The 9,480-nt window shown below is 57.0% G+C and overlaps 1 protein-coding gene across 1 annotated transcript; it reads left to right on the top strand.

The window, feature by feature from the left end:
* Positions 1-26: 26 nt before the first annotated feature.
* Positions 27-9,427, top strand: PACSIN3 (protein kinase C and casein kinase substrate in neurons 3). Its single transcript, XM_010592081.3, has 11 exons — positions 27-128; positions 3,046-3,122; positions 3,367-3,457; positions 3,611-3,767; positions 4,934-5,169; positions 5,279-5,434; positions 6,813-6,988; positions 7,129-7,249; positions 7,441-7,577; positions 8,459-8,577; positions 8,911-9,427. Exons 3-11 carry the CDS (start codon positions 3,404-3,406, stop codon positions 9,024-9,026), a joined length of 1,272 nt encoding a protein of 423 aa, XP_010590383.1. The 5' UTR covers positions 27-128; positions 3,046-3,122; positions 3,367-3,403; the 3' UTR covers positions 9,027-9,427.
* The last annotated feature ends 53 nt before the right edge of the window (positions 9,428-9,480 follow it).

The following is a 9,480-nucleotide window of genomic DNA, read 5'->3' on the forward strand; positions in this document are numbered from 1 at the left end:
CGAGGGCGGGCCTCCCGTGGGAGGGCCCGGCGCGCTCCGGGAGGTGGCAGCCCGGGCCGGCAAGCGGCAGGACTCGGGCCGGAGCGTGGTCAGACCCCCACCCACCCAAGGCGCCCCGGGAAGACGCGGTGAGTGCGGCCTTGGCGGGGGACGCGCGGGCGGCGGCGGCGGCGGGAACCGCGGCCCGCGTTGCCCTCTTCTCAGGCCCCTGAAGTTGGCAGTGGGACCGATTCCCAGCGGGGAGCCCCCGGCCACCCGCTCTAAGCGGAGACGGGAAGGGCTGCCAACCAGCGTTAGGCGTCTCGTCCGCGACGCAGCGAATCCCACAGCTCCACAACCCTGCCGGGGAGGGGGCGTCGGGGCGGGGGTTAGGGCCATCTTCTGGGGCCCTAGAAGGGGCCTCGCTCCCCGGCGAACTCCCGTCCCCTGCCAGGAGCCCCAGTTCTCGGGCCGCGTCCCGGGCCACCATCTGCAGTCCACTGCAGGGCCAGCCCCAGCCCGGGCAAGGGGTTGCCCCCTCCCCCAAGCGGTGACCGGCCAGCCCCACCCCCGCCGAGACCAAGTTCAACAAGTTTGGCGGAGAAGCCCAGAGCCTCCATGGTGAGGCCTGGCCCGGCCGCCCCGCGTGGGCTCCGCCGGCCCCGAGTTGCGCTGCGCGGGACTGGCGGGGCGGGGCTGATCAAGGGGCGCCTCCACAGGGGCTGAGGCCAGGGACCGGGCAGCCCTCGGCCCGGGGGTTTGGAGTGGAGGCTCGGGGTTTGCAGTGCGTCATCACGGAGCAGGCACCTCAGCCGGCAGGTTGGGTTTCCTAAAGTGCCCCTGTGTTTTGCCCCTCCCCAGGCCTGCCTCCTCCCCCATGCCCAGGCCACCCCCTCCCCCAGGCTCGCGGTCGCCCTGTCGGCCTGTTCTTGTCCTTCTAGTCTAAGTGCCCCTCTGAGTGTCCACAGACCGCCCCCTCCTTGTGTCCTCGAATCCCAGGGTTACCGGCTGATTGGGAAGGGCTGCAGAGGGAAGAGGCCCTTGGGCGCCACAGCCTGTGACTCAGGATAGAGGGATGGGCAGGGCAGGATGGCGGTGCTCCCTCCCAGGGGCATGCCCCCAGCTTCTGGGAAGAGGCGAGGGCTGTCTGGGTGAGGGTACCTTAGGGCTTCAGGTAGAGAAGGTGGGTGCTTGGCTGAACCTCAGGACTTCCTTAGCCCAGGCAGCTGTGGGGAGACCCCTGCAAGTCCCCAAGTCTTCTCTGGCCCAGTAGGTGCTGGCTCCCTGGACTGGGAAGCTGCCTTTCTCTGCTTTCTGAGCTCTTGCCTGTGGTGGAGGGTGTTCTGGGAACCCATTTGGGCCTTTGCTTAGGTCAGGAGGCACAGGGTGCTGACCCTCCCCAAGGGCGGGGGGGGGCAGAGGGAGGGGCAAGGTGCAGGGCCATCCCCACTGCTTGCTTGATCAGGTGGGGGCTGTAAGGCCTGGCTGTGCCTGAGGCTGGGGCTGGTGTTTGCTCTGGGAGGCCTGAGGGAGCAGTGCCAGCCACCCCAGCACACACAGCTTGCTCTGTTCTGGGGCCAGAGAGAGGGAACGGGTGGGGGACAGCTCTCCCAGGAGCACAGAGGCTGAAGCAGGCAGGGGCCCCAGTCCCTTGATGTCCCACTGGGACAGTTCTGAAGGCCCTGTGATTAAGGCTGCAGCTCTCTTTCTCTCCAGCTGCTTGGCAAGTCCTTCTAGGCAAGTGGGACAGACACAAGAGGAAGTAAGCTGGAGAGCTGAGGACCCTCCTTGCCTTGTGCTCAGGGGCCCCCTGCTCCCTGCACTCTCCACTGGGGCTCCAGAGAGGCCTCCCTCCTGTTAGCAGGCCAAGCTCCTTCACAGCTGCTCCAGCCAGCCAGCCAGCCAGCCAGCAGGTTTTTTTGCTCTTCAGATGGGGTTCATTTTTTCTGATGGGCTTCATTCATTCAACTGACAATTACAGATCCCAGCATCTGGGAAAACACAAATCAGATCCTCAGGAAGTCTCTGTGAATGACTGGGGACAGATTCTGTCCTATGAGTCACAACCCAGTGGGGTATATACCCTGACAGAGCAGTTACAAGGGGCTGTGGGAGCCTACAGGATAGAGGGACAAAGGGACAGACTATGGGGAAGGTGCCTCAATTTGAGTTTTAAAAAACAAATAAAGGTTCTTCAGTTTAGAGAAGGGCACTGTAACAGAGCCCTGCTTGGGGGGCAGTGGGCACACACTTGACCCGCCTGGGCTTGGCTGTGTTCCCTGGGCCCTGGGCTTGCTCAGAGGAAGAAGGATTTCCCAGAGGCAGGAGGGGAGCAGCCTTGTGCCTCTGGTTCTTCTAGGCCCTGGAAGGTGGCTTGGCTGTTGGAATTTGCCTTGCCTTTCTCTGCAGTTCTGGAGAACATTGTTGTAATTGGCTGATCACCTGTCTTCCCCATCCTGCCTCAGACTATGGGCTTTGGGGCCCAAGACTGAGCTGCTCGTGACTCATCACCCCTGGAGCCCTGTGGGACCTCAGTGGATGTTGTGGACTAAAGGAGTGTCTCCTAGTGCTGGTCTGCCCCCTCATGTTTCTTGTTCATCACCTGGTTTGAGGCTTATGACAACCCTGGAAGGGAAGCCACCCAGGTGGAGGCGTTTCCATCTGGCAGGGAGCAGGGAGCAAGGATGGGAAAATTCACTTGTCCGAGCTTCCTGGCCAAGGCAGGACCCAGGCCTCTTGGCTCCCGTCTGCTCTTCCAGCACAGGGAGCTGCTGGGTGTGTCTGGGCACCTCAGCCTTGGCCTGGGATCAGCCTTGTCATTCAAGGAGAGGTAACGGGCCTTGGCCTGGGTAGGAGGCCTCTTCTCCCATCTGCAGTCTGGGGAGTGGGGACCTCTGTCCACCTCCACCCCCGCCTGCCACCTAATCCTTGGCAGGATCGTGTGACCCGCCTGGCATTCTCCTGGCTGGAATCTGGCGCTTCTGACAGCAGCTGCTATATCGGGGGAGCTGGGCACCGCCCTGGATGTCTAAGCCTCTGCCCTCACCCCTGCTTTGTTCTTGTCAGCTTGCAGGCATAGTCACAGTGGCAGCTTTGAAAGTTGGCCGCCCAGGCAAGCCTCTGAAGTGATCTTTTGGCCCCAGGTATGTGTTAGGGTGGTGGGGAGAGGAAGGGCAGACCCAGGGCTAGAGAAGGAGCTTTGAAATCACCATCCATGCCCCTACCCTGGCCCCTTCTGGGGACCTCTAGCCCCCTGTCTGCTAAGTCCTAGCTCTGACAGTTCCTTGGCTAGTGGAGATCGCAAGGTGGTGAGGGGTGGGGGGGGGGGAGGAGAGAGTCTGTTCCTATCCCAAAAAGCTTCCCTGCTTACCCCTCTGCCCTCCACAGCCCCAAATCCGCCACCATTCCGTGCTGCAGGGATACCATGGCTCCAGAGGAAGAGGCTGGAGGGGAGGCCCTAGGAGGCAGTTTCTGGGAGGTGAGCAGCTGGGTCCCGGTTGTGGGAGGTGGCACTGAAATGCCCACCAGTCTTAGGGCTGAGCCACCTCTCCAGGGGAGGAACCTACCTGTCAGCCCCAGCCTGCAAGGGGGCTTCTCCCCAGTGATGCCACCCTTCTCATGTCTGCCCCAGGCTGGCAACTATAGGCAGACGGTGCAGCGGGTAGAGGACGGGTATCGTCTGTGTGGGGACCTAGTCAGCTGCTTCCAGGAGCGTGCCCGCATCGAGAAGGCCTATGCCCAGCAGCTGGCTGACTGGGCCCGCAAATGGAGGGGTGCCGTGGAGAAGGGTGAGCTGGCGCTGGGCCTGGCAGGGAGCAGAGGGTTGCTGAGGGCGGGGACACCAGGGCAGCTTCTCTGTGTGCCTTTTGTGGAAGTTTGAGGCTTCCACATCTGCCTTCCCTTTAAAGAGGGAAGATCCTCCTGGTTTTCCTCACAGTGGTTTCTGTTACAGTTTGCCAAGCACCTTCACGAGTTATTTCGATATTTCTAACAATGCTATGGAGTCCCTCGGTGGTACAAATGGCTAACGGGCTTAGCCGCTAATTGAAAGGTTGGAGCTCAAGTCCACCCAGAGGCAACTTGGAAGAAAGGCCTGGTGATTTACTTCCAAAACATCAGCCATTGAAAACCCTATGAAGCACAGTTCTACTCTGCCTCACAGTGGGTCTCCAGGAGTCAGAATTGACTCGAGGGCAACTTTTTTTTTTTTTTTTTTAAACAAGCTATGGTGGAGATAAGGAACCCTGGTGGTGCAGTGGTTAAATCACTCAGCTACTAACCAAAAGGTCAGGGGTTTGAACTTATCAGCCACTCCACAGGAGAAAGATGTGGCAGCTAGCTTCTATGAAGATTACAGCCTTGGAAACCCTATGGGGCAGTTGTAGTCTCTCCTGTAGGGCAGTCAGAATCAACTCCACGGCAGAGAGTATGATGGACACGTGCCTGTTCAACCCATTTTATAGAGGAAAAACCTGAAGATCAGGGAGGTTAAGGGACTTGCTGAGGTCACATAGCAAGGCAGAGCTTCCGGCAAGGGACCTGGGATCTTTGTACTCTATAACAAGCTGCCTTCCTGGAGGGTGGACGCTGGTTCTTCCTGCAGTGGCAATAAAGTGTGGTGGTTTATGCAGCAGACTTGGGTTTGAATCCCAGCTCCACTTGTAGCTGTAGGGCATTGGGCAAGTAGTGTATTTCATTTCTCTGGGACTCGGTTTTTTGTCTCTTAAATGTTGATGATGACACTGAGTTCCTGGTGGTGGTTGTAGCAAGTGTTCTGTGAAAGCTCGTATGTCAAGGCAGAGGCAGCATTCAGTAAGCAGCAGCTCACATTGTCATTCATCTCTGCTCCCTCTGGATGCCCCCATGCCTGGCACCCAGAGCAGCACCCAATGAGAGGGGTGGGCTCCTTTAGGGTGATGCCCTGGCCTGGCCCAAGCTCTGTCTTTCTCTGCAGGCCCCCAGTATGGCACACTGGAGAAGGCCTGGCATGCCTTCTTCACGGCAGCTGAGCGGCTGAGCGCGTTGCACCTGGAGGTACGGGAGAAGCTGCAGGGGCAAGACAGCGATCGGGTGCGTGCCTGGCAGCGGGGGGCCTTCCACCGGCCTGTACTGGGTGGCTTCCGAGAGAGCCGGGCTGCTGAGGACAGCTTCCGCAAGGCCCAGAAGCCATGGCTTAAGCGGCTGAAGGAGGTAAGCCTGAGTGGGTGGGCATCCAAGGAGGCCCCTTCCTGGTCTGCACAGGGCTAAAAGGGGCCAGAGTATGGCCTCTGAGGCCCAGAGCTGTCCCCATGTGTGTTAGGTTGAGGCTTCCAAGAAGAGCTACCATGCGGCTCGGAAGGATGAGAAGACAGCCCAGACTCGGGAGAGCCACTCCAAGGCAGACAGTGCTGTCTCCCAGGAGCAGCTGCGCAAACTGCAGGAGCGAGTGGAACGCTGCACCAAGGAGGCCGAGAAGGTACATGCAGCCGGAAGCGTGGCCTGGCCACGCCAAGGCTTCTGGAATGTTTTTTTCAATCCCCAGCACTCTTTCTCTTTTTTGATTGTTATAGTTGGGTGCCACTGAGTCTATTCTGACTCATAGCGACCCCATGTGACAGAGTAGAGCTGCCCCATAGGGTTTTCTAAGCTGTGATCTCTATGGAAGCAGATTTCCAGGTCTTTCTCCTGCAGAGCCACTAGGTGGATTTGAATCACTGACCTTTCGGTTAGCAGTGGAGTGCTTAAGCATTGCACAACCAGGGATCTGTATTTATTTATTTTAAAATCTTATTTATTTTGTCGTCATTGTTTTTGAGAGTATACACAGCTGAACATACACCAATTCAACAGTTGCTCCATGTACAATTCAGTGACATTGCTTATATTCTTTGGGTTGTGCAACCATTCTCACCCTCCTTTTCTGAGTTGTTCCTCCCTCATTAACATAAACTCACTGCCTCTAAGGTTCCTATCTAATCTTTCCAGTTGCTGTGGTCAATTTGATCCCACATAGATAATTCTTAAAAGAGCATAATGCTCAAGGCAGACATATTCTACCTTTTTTTAAAAATGGTGATAAACATGTTTATAACAAACATTTACCAGTTCAACATTGTTTCCATATACATGAATCACCTTCATCTTGTTGTTCAGCTGTTACCACTCACTGTCCACTTCCAAACTTTTCCCTCATTCTTCACAGAAGCTCAGTGTTCCCTAAGCAATGACTCCCCCCCTTCCCCCTCCCCCTGCCTACCCCTGCTACCCACTAACACACTTAGGTGTCTATACATTTGTCTATTCTAGATATTTCATATAAGTTCAACCCCCAGCATTCTTACTGTTTTAGACCTCACCTGCCACCCTCTCTTCAGATTATCCTTTAAAGAAGAACCTGAGAAAAGATGGTGGTTCACCCAGGGAGAGAAACGGTGGGATTTTAGGCTGTGGGATAATTTTAGCCATTAAGGAGGCCCTTCCAGCTTCGCTTCTTTCACAATATATTACCTGGAACAAGTTCTGACATTGCCTACTCTGGCCAGAGTGCACTTTCTTCCAACGCTGCATATCCAAATCCACCCCCTCATCTGAGGTGCTACTCAGTTTCCACCTCCCCCAGGAAGCCTTTCCTGATTTCTCCCACCCCTCTCCATGGGGTGACTGGGTCTTACTCTCTCCAGACACTTACAGCTGCTCTTGCTGAACGTCACCTCCCCTGTTAGCCTGCCAGGGTTCTTGAGGGCAGGAGCCAGGTCTCAGGGCTAATTGCCCCTGGTGCCAAGCCTAGTAAATACTGGTGGAGTGCTGGGTGGAAGAAGGCCTCATCCTCACCAGGCTCCTCCCCTCTCACCCAGATGAAAACCCAGTATGAGCAGACGCTGGCCGAGCTGCATCGCTACACCCCGCGCTACATGGAGGACATGGAGCAGGCCTTTGAGACCTGCCAGGCTGCCGAGCGCCAGCGGCTGCTCTTCTTCAAGGACATTCTGCTCACCCTACACCAGCACCTGGACCTCTCCAGCAATGAGAGGTGTGGCCTGCGGGGTGGGTGTGGAGATGGGGGTAGTTCTGGGTCTCCCTCATCTCCCCTGGGTTCAGACCAGGCTGAATGGGATTGGGAGTGCTAGGGCCCAGGGCTTCCCAGACTGAGGGCTGTGCCTTGGGGCACAGGTTCCAAGAGCTCCACCGTAACCTGCACCAGAGCATTGAGGCAGCCAGTGATGAAGAGGACCTGCGTTGGTGGCGCAGCACCCATGGGCCTGGCATGGCCATGAACTGGCCACAGTTTGAGGCATGTGTTCCAGGCTGGTGGGGCCAGGGTGGGGGTGGGGGTTCCTACTGGGCTCAGCCTGGGCTTCAGGAGGGAGGCCAGGGCTTGGGCTAAAGTGGGTTTCTCCTAGGCTCTGGTGACGGCTGGTCTGGATGATCCTGGCTGCCACCACAGCCTGCAGCCCAGCCTGACCCTAAGCACTGTCCCCGCAGGAGTGGTCCTTGGACACACAGAGGACAATCAGCCGGAAGGAGAAGGGTGGCCGGAGCCCTGATGAGGTTACCCTGACCAGCATCGTGCCCACAAGAGATGGCACTGTGCCCCCACCCCAGCCCCCAGGGTCCCCAGGGTGAGAGCCAGGAGCCTGACTGTGCCAAAGAAACAGCCCCTACCCTCCTCTCCTTTGCTCTATCTCCTTCACTTCATGCCCTTCGTGCCTAAGGGGGGTTAAAAATTGGTGCTGGGGCCTTAGGGCCTACTTGTTGTTATTGGGTGCTGTTGAGTCGATTCTCATACCGACCCCATGTGACAGAGTAGAACTGCCCCATAGGGTTTTCTAGAGTATAATCTTTATGGGAGCAGATCGCCCAGGTCTTTCTCCTGCAGAGCTGCTGGGTAGGTTTGAACCATCAATCTTTCAGTTAGCAGTTGAATGCTTTAACTGTTGTGCCACCAGGGCTCCTAAGGCCTACTTAGTCATTATAATAATAGTAGTTTTCATAGTGGTTTTGATTTGCCAGGCATTTTCCACGTTCCCTCTTGCTGCCTCTTCACATCAGCTCTGTTGTTATTAGGTGCTGTCAAGTCAATTCTGACTCATAGCAACCCTATGTACAACAGAGCAAAACACTGCCGGGTCCTGCGTCATCCTCACAGCGGTTATTATGCTTGAGCCCACTGTTGCAGCCACTGTGTCAATCCATCTCTTTTTCGCTGACCCTCTACTTTACCAAGCATGATGTCCTTCTCCATGATGTGCCAGGCGTTTCCCAGGAGGCAGTGGAGGGAACATGGGAAATGCATGGCACATCAGCTGTATGTGGCAGAAATTACCTCTGAGCTCAGTTGTGCATGGCACAGGTGGGACCAAAATCTTGCAGCTCCTCCCCACCCTGTCTTTTCCAAGGATCCTTGATGGGGGGTAAGCTCTTTGCCCGAGTCGTGGGCTTTCTAGGCCCCTGGTCCTTCTGCCTCCTGGGCCTGACCCCCTTCTGCCTCCCTCTACAACAGCAGGCAGGATGAGGACTGGTCAGATGAGGAGAGTCCCCGGAAGACTGCCACCGGGGTACGAGTGCGGGCACTCTATGATTACGCAGGCCAGGAAGCTGATGAGCTGAGCTTCCGAGCAGGTACCCTGGGACCCCTTTCCTATTCCTTTCCAGGCTTAAGTTCCCCCTTACGAGCCTGACTCTGACTCTCAAGGCTGTTCTGGGTCCCACGCCCAGGAGTGAAGAGTGTCCTCTCTAAGTCCTTACCTTACTCTCCAAGTCACTGCTGGGGCCCGATGGCTGCCTTCTGGGTTTGGGTCGGGCAACTTGCTGACTTTCATCCCCTCTGTCTGAGCCATATCTCTTCTTCTAGCTAGGCTCTTGCACTGCCCCTTCCCGCTCAGTCCTTGACCCAGTTGCAGGAATGGGGGCTGGGCCAGGGCAATTGGTAGTGACCAATCCTCTTTCCCCCAGGGGAGGAGCTGCTGAAGATGAGCGAGGAGGATGAGCAGGGCTGGTGCCAGGGCCAGCTGCAGAGTGGCCGCATTGGCTTGTACCCTGCCAACTACGTGGAGTGTGTGGGGGCTTGACCTGCCCTCATGGCCCTCCTGCCACATTTCTCCACCCTGGGTCAGAGCCCAGCTTCTCCCAGACAGCCCTCCTGAGGGCCCTGAACCCATGGCACCCCTGCCACCCCTTTGTCCCCTGAGGGGGAAGAAATCTCCGACCCAGGGAGGGGAGGGGCCTGTGTCCAGGAAGAGACTGGTAGGGAATGGCCAGCTGAGTCTAGATTGAGGGCAAGATGGGGAACTCAGAAAGTGACAGTGGGCTCGGGGGTACCTTGGTCTCCCCAGGAGCTGTGGACCCAGTTCCTGGCCTCTGTGTTTTGGAGTTCCTGGGGTGGGCTTGGGGTGAGTGTAGTTCTGGGCTAGCAGCATCCTGTGTTGTGGCTTATTCTAGTGTGTATTAAAGTTGGAAGAAAAAAAAAAAACCGTCAGGCTTGTGTGCATCTTTTTTGATACTCCCTCCACCCTTGCCAGGCCT

This window comes from Loxodonta africana, chromosome 7 (assembly GCF_030014295.1).
Source record: "Loxodonta africana isolate mLoxAfr1 chromosome 7, mLoxAfr1.hap2, whole genome shotgun sequence".
NCBI classification, from domain to species: domain Eukaryota; kingdom Metazoa; phylum Chordata; class Mammalia; order Proboscidea; family Elephantidae; genus Loxodonta; species Loxodonta africana.

Bases quoted from the DNA above. Each gene is read 5' to 3' on its own strand.
- PACSIN3 (XM_010592081.3), top strand. From the start codon at position 3,404: ATGGCTCCAGAGGAAGAGGCTGGAGGGGAGGCCCTAGGAGGCAGTTTC. The intron at 3,458-3,610 runs GTGAGCAGCTGG...TGTCTGCCCCAG, and splicing joins TAGGAGGCAGTTTCTGGGAG to GCTGGCAACTATAGGCAGAC. The intron at 7,250-7,440 runs GCATGTGTTCCA...CTGTCCCCGCAG, and splicing joins TGAACTGGCCACAGTTTGAG to GAGTGGTCCTTGGACACACA.